This window comes from Artemia sp. Qi Xiang Cuo, chromosome 8, assembly GCF_049724085.1.
Source record: "Artemia sp. Qi Xiang Cuo chromosome 8, ASM4972408v1, whole genome shotgun sequence".
In the NCBI taxonomy this organism is placed as follows: domain Eukaryota; kingdom Metazoa; phylum Arthropoda; class Branchiopoda; order Anostraca; family Artemiidae; genus Artemia; species Artemia sp. Qi Xiang Cuo.
In genome coordinates, this window is record NC_142801.1 from 48,015,699 (window position 1) to 48,034,805 (window position 19,107).

Here is a 19,107-nt window from a genome sequence, read left to right on the forward strand (position 1 = left end):
GCTTTGCTCCGTAACAAAATAAGATGAAGAATCTCTCTCTCTTTCTTAAATATATATGTATATGTATATATATATATATATATATATATATATATATATATATATATATATATATATATATATATATATATATATATATATATATATATATATATATATATATATATATATATATATATATATATATATATATATATATATATATATAATAATAATAATAATAATAAGCAACGCCTCAGGGTCATATACATAATTTCAGCAATTGGGATAACAAACCGGAAGTCTTAAGTGTCATACGGTCAATAGCCAACATCTGAGGTAAAACCACAAACTCGTCCGCAGGTTAAATCCACAGTATGACCAAGACATTTGGCAAAAAAAAGTAAAATCACTAAAAATCATAATAACTAATAGATGCAGAATGACTTATAGTTCTGCCTCTACAAAACAGATGGTTTTATCTCTATATAAATGCAGGTTTTTAACTAATCTTTTTTCGTTTTTGGAATGCAATGATAGGTACTTAAACAAAACATGGATAAACTAAAGGTCTTTTAATTGCTACCTTACAGAGAAGCTGAAAAATAATTATGGATGTTTAGTATTTTGAAGAGATGGTCGTACAATCTGTAATATAAAATAACAAAGAAATTCAGAAATATAAAAGGCAAATCTAGGTACTAAATAAGAGGAATATTCCTAAAAAAAAAAAAAAAAAAAAACGTTCGCTTGTGGTGGCTTTACGCCATCTGTAAACATAGCCTTAAATAAAAATGCTTGAGACCCGTTTTGAACAGTAAGAATTGTTGTTATAAAAATAAATAAGTTCCAGTCCTGAAACTAAATAATACTGTTCATTTTAGGTTAGCAGTTGCTGCTGTCAGCATTTGTGAGAGGTGAATATGCCCTGAGAATTAGAATGTATTTCACAACCCTTTTAATTTTTAAAGTAATTAATGAATAAATCTAAAAATTTAAGTTGTGCGGGCAAGTCAACCAATGAAAGCAAGGAAAAAAACGTCGATTTGTAAGAAACAACCATAAAGCTTGTTTCCCCACCGACTAATATCTTTGACGTTCTGTGAAAGAAACGTCGAATGACAAGAAGGCTATACGGTTCTATTGGGACTGCATCAGAATAAACGGGTTAGTAGTTATGTTACAGTCACAATATCATTACCACACTAATTATGAGAGATCGACTACTAGATACAAGCTACAGTCTTGACTCTGCTTGATTTTGGTTCCAAGCTTCCCCTTATGCATACAATTGATCTCACTTTATCTTCGTGTTTAGGCTTCTTAAACTATTTCTCATTCACCGATATCCAGTGCATTTTCAAAGGTGAAACATTGTTAACTTAGTTCTTTATAATAATTTAACTTGAAAAGTTTTCTTCAGCTGAAAGTGCGGATCAACATCAAAATTTAAAACGAACAAAAAATATTCCGTATATGAGGGGCCTTTCCCTTCCTCAACCCTTGCTCTTTACGGTGAAATCTTAAGAGTTCTTTAAAAACGCTTCTCATTCAAATTCAACGGCCCTTGTGATTGAGCAGTTTTTTCCAAAAGAAATTTGACAAAAAGGCAAACTTTATCGTAAAGAGTGAGGGCTGAGGAAGGAGAAGTCCCCCTCATATACGGAATAATTTTTGTTCGTTTTAAGTTTTAGTGTAGCTAATTACTTTAAGATGATTATTTTAAAATGTAATTACCGTTTTTCAAATTTCTTTGTTGTTAATATTTTACCGTTTTTCAAATCATGCCAGGAAAATCCCCATCTCCCGCAGAAAATCATCCCCTCTCCCCAAAAAACCGTACATGTCCCAATAACTAGATAGGCTACTATATTGTGAACAATGGGCGAACTGCGTAACTTGCTGCCCGTTCCCCAGGAACTATAGGGGTCATGTCATCCCCTAAGGCAGTGGTTCTCAAACTTATTTAGACACTGTACCTCTTTTTACCCACAAAACGTTTTAGGTACCCCTTCTCAGTTACCGGTGCTAAGTAAACTATAGCTAAAATATAAATAAAATTGTCAGTCCTAGAGTTAAGGGTTGTTTTATCTTGTTGTTGGCCAGCCACGTACCCCCTAAAAATTTTGGCGTACCCCGAGGGATACGCGTACCACAGTTTGAGAACCACTTACCTAAAGCATAGTTATTGGACTTTTATACTATGCTAAATCATATATTCAAAATCTAACTCAAAAAGGGACTAGAAATTTTGAGTTCCGTTCAAATGAACCCTCTCCCGATCTTTTAGGACATTTAGTTCGATACGATCAGCCCTGAAAAAGGAAGAAAAACAATAATCACCCATCCGTGATTTTTTCTTCCGGCGAAAAAAATACAAAATTCCACATTTTTGTAGATAGGAGCTTGAAAACACAGTAGGGTTCTCTGATGTGCCGAATCTGGTGTGGTAATTATCATTAAAATATCGTGACTTTTGGTTTTTCGAAAATCAGGTAAGTTTTCTCCGGCTCGTAGCTTTAGATGAGCGCCATTAAACTCAATGAATTGCATATATTTGGAATCAAAGCTAATTCTTTCGATACATCTATTTTTATCAAAATTCCATTTTTTAGAGTTTCGGTTGCTATTGGACCGAGTCACTCCTTGCTTACAGTTCGTCGCCACGAACTGTTCACGTGGCACGTCATGTCACGCCCTTCTCAGGCTTGACAAATTTGAAAATCTGTGCCAACCTGGTAATGAAAATGAACCGAAATAAAATCATTAATAAAATAAACTGAATACACCAAATAGTCTGCATCGATTCAACATGGTAGAAATTTTTGAAAACACAATAATAGCTGCTTTTCATTGTGACCATGTCCACTAAGCAGTTGTTCACTTGGCCAAATGTTTTTCATTGAGTGTAAAGACCTAAACCTAAGTACATTCTTAGAAGCAGGGCAAGAGGCACACAGTCACGAATTAACGTACTTAGAGTGCACAACCCTTTGATGTCAACTATTGTTAAAGGGTTTTGACCTCCAATAAAAGTTAATATACTAAATAAATGCGCTTTAAAATTCTTGTACAGTTTGTTCGCAGATGAAACGCTAATTTGCGGCTAAACCTTTTTTATTACACTAAGAAAAATAATAATTTACCTGTCCAGGAGGCAGTCTCATGAGTTTATTCTCTTTTTTTTTTGTCAACGGTATAATGAGAGAATATCGTCTCGTTAACTGAATTTTTTTTTGTTTACTACTAAACAAATTACGAAGAGGGTTTCCACGTGCTTCTCACACTTAAAACATTTTTCGACTTTATAGAAAAGCATAATGTCATCACTTTACGTTCATCAATATAAAGTGTTATATCATAATAAGTCGGTTAAATATTGAAAGAACCATGCAATTGTTAAATATTTCACGACGTAAAAAAGTGAACATTAATTTTTAGATTAACCGCAACAATCCATAATTGACCTAATTCAAGGCCAATTATTTGGCTTGGGACGGGGATGAGTGGCGGGACTCTGTAAGCTCAGGCAGAGTTGACCCAGCTTTAAATGGGTACCTGGAGAAATCTGGGGAAGGTAAACAGGAAGGGTGTGCGAAATTACAGGATAGTTGGCCCCCAACCCCCCATTGAATTTCCTGGCTGAAGGGCCAAGAAACGGAGATCAGCACCGTCGGTAGGGACTGTAAAGTCCAATACCGTGTTCGTTCCCTTCTTTACCAAGGCAAAAAACAATACCCTATTTTAGCTTCAGTCTTCTTGAAGGAGGGACGCCATGGAAAGCATACAACCCGTCTAACACAGTAAATGAATTTAGAAGTATTGAAGATGTGAATATATCCTGGTTGCAGCGGTAGCTGCAGCCTTGTAAACGAGGCCCATAGTAACCAAAAATTTAAAAACGGGTTAAAAAAAAAAGGGAATTGAGAAAAAACTGCCATTTCTATCTGATTCAGGAATTGCAACCAACCATTGCCTAAACTAGTCTTAATATTAAAATGTTATTTTGAAAACAAATTTAAGGGAATTTCAAAAAATAGCCTGAAACCCCTAAAAACAAAGGTAAGGCTTGCTATTCTACTCAAAAACATAGTTATTGTATTTTTCGACCACGCTGAATTGTATTTTTTATTGTATTTTTCGACCATGGCAATCTCAAAATTTTGATCGGGTGACGTTGGGAAAAAAATAAGCCTGGGAGGGGGCCTAGTTGTCCTCCATTTTTTTGGTCACTTAAAAAGGGCACTGGAACTTTTAATTTCCGCTCGAATGAGCCCTTCCGCGATATTATAGGATCACTGGGTCGATACGATCGCCCCTGGGGAAAAAAACAACAAATAAAGACACATCTTTCTTTTGGCAAAAAATACAAAATTCCACATTTTCGCAGATAGGAGCTTGAAACTTCTATAGTAGGGTTCTCTGATATGCTGAATCTGATGGTGTGATTTTCATTAAAGTTTTATTACTTTTCGAGGGTGTTTCCGCCTTTTTTCGAAAATAAGGCAAATATTCTCAGGCACGTAACTTTTGATGGGTAAGATTAAACTTGACGGAACTTATATATTTGAAATCAGCATAAAAATATGATTTTTTTTTATGTATCTGTTGGTATCAAAATTCCGTTTTTTAGAGTTTCGGTTTCTATTGAATCGGGTCGCTCCTTACTTACAGTTCGTCACCACGAACTGTTTAAAAAGAGGTGATTGGAGCTGCTGAAGATATTACTGTTAATGCTCCAGCATCAAAGGTGCCGATTCAAATTCAGCCAGAAATTAAAGTATAGGCCTACACATGTACTCTGACCGATAAAAAGATAGTGGAAAAAGTAAAAGAAAGAATTGTTGGACCTTCTACTACGAAGGAGGTGGTTGGAGCTACGGAAGATACTGATATTAATGCTCCAACCTCAATGGAAGAAGAACAAAAACAAAGGACGATTGATTGAACAAAAACAGCAGAGAAAAAGAAAAGCGTAAAGAGGGCAAGGCCAAAGGATTAACTCTTACAGCAAAGCAGAGAATGACAGCAAGTTTAGAAGTATGGAAAGAAAGAGGTTTTCAAATTCCAACTGGAACTGAAAAGAAAATTTGGTCAAAGAAAGAAAAACCATATGTCAAAGAATCAACTCCCAGTGAGATTCAAGATACTGCTCAGATTAAAGCAGAAGAAAATCGGTCAAAGAAAGAAAAAACATATGCCAAAGAATCAACTCCCAGTGAGATTCAGGATACTGCTCAGGCTAAAGCAGAAGAAAATTCGGTCAAAGAAAAAAAACATATGTCAAAGAATCCACTCCCAGTGAGATTCAGGATACTGTTCAGGCTATAGCAGAAGAAAATTCGGTCAAAGAAAGAAAAAACATATGTCAAAATCAACTCCCAATGATATTCAGGATACTGCTCATGCTAAAGCAGAAGAAAATTCGGTCAAAGAAAGGGAAAACATGTCAAAATCAACTCCCAGTGAGATTGAGGATACTGCTCAGGCTAAAACAGAAGAAAATTCAGTCAAAGAAAGAAAAACATATGTCAAAGAATCAACTCCCAGTGAGATTCAGGATACTGCCCAGGCTAAAGCAGAAGTGGTGACTGAAGAAGCAAAAGTCAATTCTTCTACTTCTGAACGAGAAATAATAGAATTGACAGTAGATATCTGGGAGTTTCTGTGTAGAGAAAGGGAAGACGAAACTAGTACGTCTGAACCCAGTAAATCATCAATCAAAGGGGGCTTAAAACTCTTGCAAAGGCTAGAAGAGAAAGTCTCACAACAAATTACAGCTGAATTAATAAACCATATACCTGTCAACCTCCATATGATCGTTCCAAAAAAAGTTTCACAAAAGAAGCTTTCTTTTGACAGTGAATCAGAGACTGTTTTAAAACTCACATCTCGTTTTAATCCGATCCGTTTAGAAAGAAAAAACGGCTTAAAAAGGCCGTTAGACCTTCTAATTTCTAATCTAATAAGCCCTCTTCTAAGTTTTTTATGACCACCCCCTCTATAAAAAGTGGCCAGGGAAAAATAAAAATACATAAGGGCCACATCATTCTCACTTCCTACCCCGACAGGAAGAAATTCATCCCAGGTCTTCTGCCACTACGTTCCCTTGTAGATCTTGTGTTAATCTACGAAAATCTGTCTAAAACTGGAAAAACACAAAAATAAGAAATAACTCCCATGAGTAAATTTTAATTGAGGCTTGCAAATTCTTCAATGCTCATGATTTTTAAATTTCCACTTCTGTATATTTTGTGTACATTGATCTTTAATGTAAATCGTTTAAAAAAAAAATGTTTCTTATTCCGTACGACGGCCCTTGTGTTTGGGCAGTAGTTCTTAAAGAACTAACACAAAAACTCAAACTTTAGCGTAAAGTGATTGGGGTTTAGACGGGAGCAGTCACCTCATATACAGAATACTTTCAGTTCTTTTAAGTTTTAATGTCCCTCTTTACTTGTTTTTTTAACAAGCTTTCTGTAAGTTATCTTTTTGTTTTACGCTCATTATATGTTCCGAATGAGTAGACCTTATGAAACCTGGTATACATTGAACAGAACTACGAAGTGTATCAAAAATAATAATGTCATAATTGACCCCTACCCGGAACATGCACTTAGGATTTGATTTCAGAAAGGGGGTGACTTCGACAAAGGAAAATTCTATGAAAACGTAGGAATGCTTGGGGAGGGGGTTACAAGCCGTGCGCTCCCCCATAAATCTCGAGATTTTTGTGTTTTTTCCATTAATTGATTTTGTTTTCCATACAAATTACCTGTTTTTGGCACCTTTTTTTCGTAGCTGTGCCCCGATCCCAAATACAAAATATTACTGATGTCCCTGCCTTGTCTGTTTAACTTCTCTGAAAATAGATTGACCTAGTTTGTTTTATCTTCCCATGTCTTCAATTTGGTTTCCGTCAAGTTTGATACGTTTCCTTATTTTATCATGGGATCGGAAAAATAATAAACCTCTGAAAATTATTAATAAATTATGGGTCCCTGTTCTAACTAATTATTTCCGTCGAAAAAAAACTTTTTCCATAGGCCACCTTCTAATACTCAGATGGTGGCACATGTCCATATGGTCATATTAAACTATTGTATACAATTTGAACATGTCAAATGTGACTTTAATCAAACACACTAGGTTATTATAGAGGTTAAATCCCAATGTTTTGGGAGTTGAAGGCTAAGACGAGCAGAAATAAAAATACTATAATAATCCAAACTTAAAACAGCCAGAAATCACAATCAATGAATAAATGAAATCATAAAAAAAATTAGAATAAATAATCCCATCAAACATAAAGATACTAATATAAATTAACTAATATTTATGAGCAGGAGTCTACGCAGCTGTGTTGGTCAAGGACAGCTTGGCGCCGCAAAGAGATGTAGATAGTAGTACCGCAATAGTTAGCTTACCTTATAGTCTTATCGCAGACTGAAACAGCTGCCCAAGAATTGGTAATATTTCTAATCGTTCCATGATAATGACAAAGATTCACTTCCTATAAAAGAAAACAAATATATAATTTATTAGCATGATTAAGATCATCGAACAAAGCAAAATGAAAGAACATCTGTCTTGAGTGCCTGGATTTGAGAAAAACAAACAGACATCTTTATTCCTTTCCTTGGTTTGTTTTTACTTATTAGTTGTACGTCAGAGAAACATAACAAAAAACAGGAGGCAAAAAAAAGGGAGCAACTTTTATTTTCTGGTGCAAAAAAATAAAATTTTACTTGCTCTTTCAAACTGCTCTTTTTTTCTTCTTATTTTCATGAAACAGGAAGGTTTGCTGTGTAACAAATGACACGTTCAACAAACATGCACCTTTAACTGATAAATTCATCAAATCAATTTTTGCGAGGGGTTGCCGGCTTTTAAAAAGCGCGCACACCATTTGTGCTTAACAAGCGTTGCGGGGACTTTGTCACATGTGGCGGGACTGCGGGGAACACCGTGTGGCGGAACGTGGGCAACTCCACGAATTCAGCATGATAAAGTTCTTAAAAATACAAGGGAGATTAGAACATTGCATTTAAAACCAGATACTTGCATTTACTAACAGTAATATGCGGTCCTATTGCCCCATAAGAGCGAACAATACAACTAACACAAGCTGAAAGGATAGGCTTACATCGACTAACATGCACGTTTTTTTTACGGACAAAATGGAAAGTTAATCAACCAATGGAAGTATGAGAAACAGTTTTTTCACAGTTTCATAGGCTGATTTACGTTTCAGTTTGTCAGTGAAACGCAAAATTTGAGACACGGCATAACGAGTGAAAGATCGTCCCCGTAAGCTATAAAATATTTACTACTAAAACCCGTAAAAAGCAACAAAATGTAGGCATGTTTCGTTCGAAAAATACATATACAACTCAAAATAAGGTGAAAGAACGCTTTGAGGGTATCAAGTGTACATAGATAGTAGAATGCTAATAATGAATTCTACGACTTTATGTTCCTTTCCGTGCTATTCTACGACTTTATGTTCCTTGGCACCTTTCCAAGGCAGATTACCAGACTGGTTATTGCTATTGATATCAATTGCACATGGAAACATTTCCAGAGCATGTACTTGACCATGGAAAAAAAGGGTTAAAGTGATTAGCAGTTAAGGTAACCTCAATGGCGTTTGAACAGTGTTGTCAGTTTAAAATAGAGTCTAACGTTATAGTATACTAGAAAGTTGATACTAAGAGAGATATAGATGGCAAGAACAGAATTTTAATAATGGATAGCTTTACTTCTTCGATGTGTTCTGTATAATACACAAGTGGCGTTTTAACAGTGTTGTCAGTTTAAAATATAGTCTAAATTTATAGTATACTAAAAATTTGATACTGAGAGAGATTTAGATAGCAATAAAAGAATTTTAATAATGGATAGCTTTACTTCTTCGATGTGTTCTGTATAATACACAAGTGTCGTGTTAAAAGTGTTGTCAGTTTAAAATAGAGTCTAACTTTATAGTATACTAGAAAGTTGATACTAAGAGAGATGTAGATGGCAAGAAAAGAATTTTAATAATTGATAGCTTTACTTCTTCGATGTGTTCTGTATAATACACAAGTGGCGTTTTTGAACAGTTTTGTCAATATAAAATAGAGTTTAACATTATAGTAAACTAAAAAGTTGATACTAAGAAAGATGTTGATGGCAAGAAAAGAATTTTAATAATGGATAGCTTTACTTCTTCGACGTGTTCTGTATAATACACAAGTGGTGTTTGAACCGTGTTATCAGTTTAAAATATTGTCTAAAGTTATAGCATACTAAAAAGTTGATACTAAGAGAGATGTAGATGGCAAGAAAATAATTTTAATAAAGAAATTCAGAACAATCCATAGAAATCCTTACAGATCAAGTAGTGAGTTATACATGAGTATGAACCATCATGGATCATAAGCACCAACGACCCTAACCACCAGGGACTTCAACCCTCCATAGGTCCCCTATCCCCAAACTCGAAGGGCGCCCCCTCCCTCCAACTTTTTGCCCCCCCCCTCCCCATTTTTTTTGTTTTTTTTTTAAATGATATATTTTTTTCAACTTTTTTTTTACATGTCTTCGAATGAGATGAAACATACTTAAATTCAGTAGTGTTTTGTCGTGGTTTACCTTGTCACAGTTGCATTCTCTTGATTTTCCAAAGTTAATTTTGGGTTTCTTTAATTGAAATGCAAGAGTTGGAATATTTCAGTAGTGTTTTGTCGTGGTTTACCTTGTCACAGTTACATTTTCTTAATTTTTCAAAGTTCATTTTGAATTTTTTCGTTGAAATGCAAGAGTTGGAAAATTTCAGTAGTGTCTTGTTGTGCTTTACCTTGTCACAGTTACATTCTCTTGATTTTTTTTAGAGTTCATTTTGGATTTCTTTCGTTGAAATGCAAGAGTTGGAATATTTCAGTAGTGTTTTGTTGTGCTTTACCTTGTCACAGTTACATGCTCTTGATTTTTCAAAGTTCATTTTGAATTTCTTTCGTGAAATGCAAGAGTTGGAATATTTCAGCAGTGTTTTGTCGTGGTTTACCATGCCACAGTTACTTTCTCTTGATTTTTCAAAGTTCATTTTGAATTTCTTTCATGAAATGCAAGAGTTGGAATATTTCAGTAGTGTTTTATCGTGGTTTACCTTGTCACAGTTACATTCTCTTGATTTTTCAAAGTTCATATTGGATTTCTTTCCTTGAAATGCAAGAGTCTGAATATTTCAGTAGTGTTTTGTCGTGGTTTACCTTGCCACAGTTACATTCTCTTGATTTTTCAAAGTTCATTTTGGATTTCTTTCCTTGAAATGCAAGAGTTAGAATATTTCAGTAGTGCTTTGTCGTGGTTTACCTTGTCACAGTTACATTCGCTTGATTTTTCAAACGTTCATTTTTGGATTTCTTTCGTTGAAATGCAAGAGTTGCAATATTTCAGTAGTGTTTTGTTATGGTTTACCTTGTCACAGTTACATTCTCTTGATTTTTCAAAGTTCAATTTGGATTTTTTTCCCTTGAAATGAAAGAGTTGGAATATTTCACTAGTGTTTTGTCATGGTTTACCTTGTCACAGTAAAATTCTCTTGATTTTTCAAAGTTCATTTTGGATTTTTAAATTCTCTTAATTTTTCAAAATTCATTTTGAATTTCTTTCGTGAAATGCAAGAGTTGGAATATTTTATGTAGTGTTTTGTCGTGGTTTACCATGTCACAGTTACATTCTCTTGATTTCTCAAAGTTCATTTTGGATTTTTTTACTTGAAATGCAATAGTTGGAATACTTCAGTAGTGTTTTGTCATGGTTTACCTCGTCACAGTTACAGTCTCTTGATTTTTCAAAGTTCATTTTGGATTTTTACATTCTCTTGATTTTTCAAAGTTCATTTTGAATTTCTTTCGTGAAATACAAGATTTGGAATATTTCAGTAGTGTTTCGTCGTGGTTTACCATGTCACAGTTAAATTTTCTTGATTTTTCAAAGTTCATTTTGAATTTCTTTCATGAAATGCAAGAGTTGTAATATTTCAGTAGTGTTTTACCGTGGTTTACCTTGTCACAGTTACATTCTCTTGATTTTTCAAAGTTCATTTTGGATTTCCTTCGTTGAAATGCAAGAGTTGCAATATTTCAGTAGTATTTTCTTGTGCTTTACCTTGTCACAGTTACATTCTCTTGATTTTTCAAAGTTCATTTTTGGATTTCTTTCATTGAAATGCAAGAGTTGTAATGTTTCAGTAGTGTTTTGTCATGGTTTACCTTGTCACAGATAAATTCTCTCAATTTTTCAAAGTTCATTTTGAATTTCTTTAGTTGAAATGCATGAGTTGGATTATTTCAGTAGTGTTTTGTCTTGGTTTACCTTGTCACAGTTACATCCTCTTGATTTTTCAAAGTTCATTTTGGATTTTTACATTCTCTTGATTTTTCAAAGTTCATTTTAAATTTCTTTCATGATATGCAAGAGTTGGAATATTTCAGTAGTGTTTTGTCGTGGTTTACCATCTCACAGTTACATGCTCTTGATTTTCAAAGTTCATTTTGAATTTCTTTCGTGAAATGCCAGAGTTGGAATATTTTAGTAGTGTCTTATCGTGGCTTACCTTTTCACAGTTACATTCTCTTGATCTTTCAAAGTTCTTTTTGGATTTCTTTAATTGAAATGCAAGAGTTGGAATATTTCAGGGCAGTTTTGTCGTGGTTTACCTTATCACAGTTACATTCTCTTGATTTTTCAAAGTTCATTTTGAATTTCTTTCGTGAAATGCAAGAGTTGGAGTATTTCAGTAGTGTTTTGTCATGGTTTACCTTGCCACAGTTACATTCTCTTGATTTTTCAAAGCTCATTTTGGATTTACTTTCTTGAAATGCAAGAGTTTGAATATTTCAGTAGTGTATTGTAGTTGCTTACATTCTCAAACTTACATTCACTTGTTTTTTCAAAGTTCATTTTGGATTTCTTTGCTTGAAATGTAACAGTTGGAATATTTAAGTAGTGTTTTTTTGTGGTTTACCTTGTCACAGTTACATTCTCTTGAGTTTTCAAAGTTCATTTTTGGATTTCTTTCGTTTAAATGCAAGAGTTGGAATATTTCAGTAGTGTTTTGTTCTGGTTTACCTTGTCACAGTTACATTCTCTTTATTTTCAAAGTTCAGTTGGGATTTCTTTCCTTGAAATGCAAGAGTTGGAATATTTCAGTAGTGTTTTGTTGTGGTTTACCTTGTCACAGATACATTTTCTTGATTTTTCAAAGTTCATTTTGTATTTTTACACTCTTTTGATTTTTCAAAGTTCATTTTGAATTTCTTTCGTATAAATGCAAGAGTTGGAATATTTCAGTAGTGCCTTGTTGTGCCTTACCTTGTCACTGTTAGATTCTCTTGATTTTTCAAAGTTCATTTTGGATTTCTTTCGTTGAAATGGAAGAGTTGGAATATTTCAGTAGTGTTTTATTGTGCTTTACCTTGTCACAGTTACATTCTCTGGATATTTAAAAGTTCATTTTGAATTTCTTTCGTGAAATGTAAGAGTTGGAATATTTCAGTAGTGTTTTGTCGTGGTTTACCATATCACTGTTAGATGCTGTTGATTTTTCAAAGTTCATTTTGAATTTCTTTCGTGAAATGCAAGAGTTCTAATATTTCAGTAGTTTTTTATCGTGGTTTACCTTTTCACAGTTTCATTCTCTTGATCTTTCAAAGTTATTTTTGGATTTCTTTCCTTGAAATGCAAAAGTTGGAATATTTCAGAGCAGTTTTGTCGTGGTTTACCTTGTCACAGTTACATTCTCTTGATTTTTCAAAGTTCATTTTGAATTTATTTCGTTGAAATGCAAGATTTGGAATATTTCAGTAGTGTTTTGTCATGGTTTACCTTGCCACAGTTACATTCTCTTGATTTTTCTAAGTTCATTTTGAATTTATTTCATTGAAATGCAAGATTTGGAGTATTTCAGTTGTGTTTCGTAGTGCTGTACCATGTCACAGTTACATTCGTTTAATTTTTCAAAGTTCATTTTGAATTTCTTTCTTTGAAATGCAAGAGTTGTAATATTTTAGTAGTGTTTTGTCATGGTTTACCTTGTCACAGTTACATTCTCATGATTTTTCAAAGTTCATTTTGAATTTATTTCATTGAAATGCAAGATTTGGATTATTTCAGTAGTGTTTTCTCATAGTTTACCATGTCACAGTTACTTTCTCTTGATTTTTCAAAGTTCATTTTGTACTTCTTTCGTTCAAAAGAAAGAGTTGGAATATTTCAGTATTGTTTTGTCGTGGTTTACCATGTCACAGTTACATTCTCTTAATTTTTCAAAGTTCATTTTGAATTTCTTTCGTTGAAATGCAAGAGTTGGAATATTTCAGTAGTGTTCTGTCATGATTTACCATGTCACAGTTACATTCTCTTGATTTTTCAAAGTTCATTTTGAATTTCTTTCATTGAAATGCAAGAGTTGGAATATTTCAGTAGTGTTTTGTAATTGTTTACATTGTCAAAGTTAAATTATCTTTACTTTTCAAAGTTCATATTGAATTTCTATTATTGAAATTCAAGAGTTGGAATATTTCAGTATTGTTTTGTTGTGATTTACCTTGTCAAAGTTACATTCTCTTAATTTTTCAAAGATCATTTTGAATTTCTTTCGTTGAAATGCATGAGTTTGAATATTTCAGTAGTGTTTTGTCTTGGTTTACCGTGTCACAGTTTCATTCTCTTGATTTTTCAAAGTTAATTTTGGATTTCTTTCGTGAAATGCAAGAGTTTGAATATTTCAGTAGTGTTTTGTCGTGGTTTACCTTGCCACAGTTACATTCTCTTGATTTTTCAAAGTTCATTTTGGATTTCCTTTCTTGAAATGAAAGAGTTGGAATATTTCAGTAGTGTTTTGTCGTGGTTTACCTTGTCACAGTTACATTCTCTTGATTTTTCAAAGTTCATTTTGGATTTCTTTCCTTGAAATGTAAGAGTTGGAATATTTCAGTAGTGTTTTGTCATGGTTTACCTTGTCAAAGTTACATTCTCTTGATCTTTCAAAGTTCTTTTTCGATTTCTTTCCTTGAAATGCAAGAGTTGGAATATTTCAGGGCAGTTTTGTCGTGGTTTACCTTATCACAGTTACATTCTCTTGATTTTTCAAAGTTCATTTTGTATTTCTTTCGTTAAATGCAAGAGTTGTAGTATTTCAGTAGTGTTTTTTCATGGTTTACCTTGACACAGTTACATTCTCTTGATTTTTCAAAGTTCATTTTGGATTTCTTTCCTTGAAATGTAAGAGTTTGAATATTTCAGTAGTGTTTTGTATTTGCTTACCCTTTCCATGTTACATTATCATGTTTTTTACAAATTAAGTTTGGATTTATTTGCGTGAAATGCAACACTTGGGATATTTAAGTAGTGTTTTGTTATGGTTTACCTTGTCACAGTTACATTCTCTTGAGTTTTCAAAGTTCATTTTTGGATTTCTATCTTTTAAATGCAAGAGTTAGAATATTTCAGTAGAGTTATGTTATGGTTTACCTTGTCACATTTACATTCTCTTGATTTTCAAAGTTCATTTTGGATTTCTTTCCTTGAAATGCAAGAGTTGGAATATTTCAGTAGTGTTTTGTTGTGGTTTACCTTGTCACAGTTACATTTTCTTGATTTTTCAAAGTTCATTTTGGATTTTTACACTCTTTTGATTTTTCAAAGTTCATTTTTTGAATTTCTTTCGTATAAATGAAAGAGTTGTAATATTTTAGTAGTGTCTTGTTGTGCCTTAACTTGTCACTGTTAGATTATCTTGATTTTTCAAAGTTCATTTTGGATTTCTTTCGGTGAAATGCATGAGTTTGAATATTTCAGTAGTGTCTTGTTGTGCTTTACCTTGTCACAGTTACATTCTTTTGATTTTCAAATTTCATTTTGAATTTCTTTCGTTGAAATTTAAGAGTTGAAATATTTCAGTAGCGTTTTGTCGTGGTTTACCATATCACTGTTACACGCTCTTGATTTTTCAAAGTTCATTTTGTATTTCTGTCTTGAAATGCAAGAGTTCTAATATTTCAGTAGTTTTTTATCGTGGTTTACCTTTTCACGGTTAGAGTCTCTTGATCTTTCAAAGTTCTTTTTGGATTTCTTTCTTTGAAATGTAAGAGTTGGAATATTTAAGGGCAGTTTTGTCGTGGTTTAACTTGTCACAGTTAAATTCTCTTGATTTTTCAAAGTTTATTTTGGATTTCTTTCCTTGAAATGCAAGAGTTGGAATATTTCAGTAGTGTTTTGTCATGGTTTACCTTGCCACAGTTACATTCTCTTGATTTTTCAAAGTTCATTTTGAATTTCTTTAATTGAAATGCAAGAGTTGGAGTATTTCAGTAGTGTTTTGTCGTGGATTACCTTGTCACAGTTACATTCTCTTAATATTTTAAAGTTCATTTTGAATTTCTTTCTTTGAAATGCAAGATTTGGAATATTTCAGTAGTGTTTTGTCGTTGTTTATCTTGTCACAGTTACATTCTCATGATTTTTCAAAGTTCATTTTGAATTTCTTTCATTGAAATGCAAGATTTGGATTATTTCAGTAGTGTTTTGTCATGGTTTACCATTTCACAGTTACATTCTCTTGATTTTTCAAAGTTCATTTTAGATTTCTTTCGTTGAAATGCCAGAGTTTGAATATTTCAGTAGTGTTTTGTCGTTGTTTACCATGTCACAGTCACATTCTCTTAATTTTTCAAAGTTCATTTTGAATTTCTTTCTTTGAAATGCAAGAGTTGGAATATTTCAGTAGTGTTCTGTCATGGTTTACCATGTCACAGTTACATTCTCTTGATTTTTCAAAGTTCATTTTGAATTTCTTTCTTTGAAATGCAAGAGTTGGATTATTTCAGTAGTGTTTTGTCGTGGTTTACCTTGTAACAGTTACATTCTCTTGATTATTCAAAGTTAATTTTGAATTTCTTTCATTGAAATGCAAGAGTTGGAATATTTCAGTAGTGTTTTGTTGTGCTTTACCTTGTCAAAGTTACATTCTCTTAATTTTTCAAAGTTCATTTTGAATTTCTTTCGGTGAAATGCATGAGTTTGAATATTTCAGTAGTGTTTTGTCTTGGTTTACCGTGTCACAGTTTCATTCTCTTGATTTTTCAAAGTTCATTGTGGATTTCTTTCATTGAAATGTGCTTTTTTGTGCTTTACCTTGTCACAGTTACATTCTCTTGATTTTTTCAAAGTTCATTTTGGATTTCTTTCGTTGAAATGCAAGAGTTGGAATATTTCAGTAGTGTTTTGTTGTGCTTTACCACGTCACAGTTACATGCTCTTGATTTTTCTGAGTTCATTTTGAATTTCTTTCCTACGTACGCGCGCGTACGTGACAAGGTAAAGTGTGTAACTGTGACAAGGTAAAGCACAAAAAATCACATTTCAATGAAAGAAATCCACAATGAACTTTGAAAAATCAAGAGAATGAAACTGTGACACGGTAAACCAAGACAAAACACTACTGAAATATTCAAACTTATGCATTTCACCGAAAGAAATTCAAAATGAACTTTGAAAAATTAAGAGAATGTAAATTTGACAAGGTAAAGCACAACAAACCACTACTGAAATATTCCAACTCTTGCATTTCAACGAAAGATATTTAATACGAACTTTGAAAAAATTAGAGAATGTAACTTTGACATGGTAAACCACAACAAAACACTACTGTAATAATCCAGCTCTAACATTTAAACGAATTAAATTGACAATGAACTTCGAAAACTTATGATAGTTTAACTGTTAAATATTAAAGATCAATACTACACTCCTGAAATATTCCACATCTTACAGTTAAACGAACTAAATTCAAAATTAACTTTGAAAAATAAAGAGAATTTAACTGTGACATGGTAAATCAAGACAAAACACTACTGAAAAGTTCCAATTCTTGCATTTAAAAGAAAGAAATCCAAGATGAACTTTGAAAAATCAATAGCATCTAACAGTGACATGGTAAACTACGGCAAAACAGTACTGAAACATTCCAATTTTTGCATTTCAAGCAAACAAACACAAAATGAACTTTACAAAATCAAGAGAATGTAACTGTGACATGGTAAACCATGAGAAAACACTACTGAAATAATCCAAATCTTGCATTTCAATGAAAAAAATTAAAAATGAAATTTGAAAAATCAAGAAAATGTAACTTTGATACGGTAAACAACGACAAAACACTACTGAAATATTCCAACTCTTGCATTTCAACGAAAGAAATTTAAAATTAACTTTAAAATATCAAGAGAATGTAACTGTGACAAGGTAATCCACGACAAAACACTACTGAAATACTCCAACTCTTGTATTTCGATGAAAGAAATCCAAAAATGAACTTTGAAAAATCAAGATAATGTAACTGTGGCAAGTTAAACCATGAAAAAACACTACTGAAATATTCCAAATCTTGCATTTCAACGAAAGAAATTCAAAATGAACTTTGAAAAATCATGAGAATGTAACTGTGACAAGGTAAACCACGACAAAACTGCTCTGAAATATTCCAACTCTTGCATTTCAAGGAAAGAAATCCAAAAAGAACTTTGAAAGATCAAGAGAATGTAACTGTGAAAAGGTAAACCACGATAAAAAACTACTGAAATATTAGAACTCTTGCATTTCACGAAAGAAATTCAAAATGAACTTTGAAAAATCAATAGCATCTAACAGTGATATGGTAAACCACGACAAAACACTACTGAAATATTCCAACTCTTGCATTTCACGAAAGAAATTCAAAATGAACTTTGAAATATCCAGAGAATGTAACTGTGACAAGGTAAAGAACAACAAAACACTACTGAAATATTCCAACTCTTCCATTTCAACGAAAGAAATCCAAAATGAACTTTGAAAAATCAAGAGAATCTAACAGTGACAAGGTAAGGCACAACAAGACACTACTAAAATATTCCAACTCTTGCATTTCAACGAAAGAAATTCAAAATGAACTTTGAAAAATCAAAAGAGTGTAAAAATCCAAAATGAACTTTGAAAAATCAAGAGAATGTATCTGTGACAAGGTAAACCACAACAAAACACTACTGAAATATTCCAACTCTTGCATTTCAAGGAAAGAAATCCAAAATGAACTTTGAAAATCAAGAGAATGTAAATGTGACAAGGTAAACCATAACAAAACTCTACTTAAATATTCTAACTCTTGCATTTCAACGATAGAAATACAAAAATGAACTTTGAAAAATCAAGAGATTGTAACTGTGACAAGGTAAACCATGACAAAACACTACTGAAATATCCCAACTCTTACATTTCAAGGAAAGAAATCCAAAATGAACTTTGAAAAATCAAGAGAATGTAACTGTGACAGGGTAAACCACGACAAAACACTACTGAAATATTTCAGCTCTTGCATTTCAAGGAAGGAAATCCAAAATGAACTTTGAAAAATCAAGAGAATATAACTGTGGCAGGGTAAACCATGACAAAACACTACTGAAATACTCCAACTCTTGCATTTCACGAAAGAAATTCAAAATGAACTTTGAAAAATAAAGAGAATGTAACTGTGATAATGTAAACCACGACAAAACTGCCCTGAAATATTCCAACTCTTGCATTTCAAGGATAGAAATCCAAAAAGAACTTTGAAAGATCAAGAGAATGTAACTGTGAAAAGGTAAGCCACGATAAAACACTACAGAAATATTCCAACTCTGGCATTTCACGAAATAAATTCAAAATGAACTTTGAAAATCAAGAGTATGTAACTGTGAGATGGTAAACCACGACAAAACACTACTGAAATATTCCAACTCTTGAATTTCATGAAAGAAATTCAAAATGAACTTTGAAAAATTAAGATAAAGTCAAAATACAACACTAAATGTGAAAAATCAAGAGAATGTAACTGTGAAAAGGTGAACCAAAACTAAACACTACTGAAATATTACAACTGTTGCATTTCAATGAAATTAATTATAAATAAAATTTGAAAAATCAGGAGAATGTAACTGTGATAAGGTAAACCATGACAAAACACTACTGAAATATTCAAACTCTAGCATTTCAACGAAATAAATCCAAAAATGACCTTCCAAAAATCAAGAGAATGTAACTGTGACAAGGTAAACCACGACA

General features: G+C 32.7%; 1 protein-coding gene across 1 annotated transcript in view; it reads right to left on the minus strand.

The window, feature by feature from the left end:
• Nucleotides 1-19,107, minus strand: part of LOC148949495 (uncharacterized) — a 216,254-nt gene that overhangs the window by 87,181 nt on the left and 109,966 nt on the right. Inside the window, exon 4 of the mRNA XM_089093515.1 lies at nt 7,407-7,492. Coding sequence (XP_088949641.1) covers nt 7,407-7,492 — 86 coding nt within the window. The remainder of the gene's footprint in view (nt 1-7,406; nt 7,493-19,107) is intronic.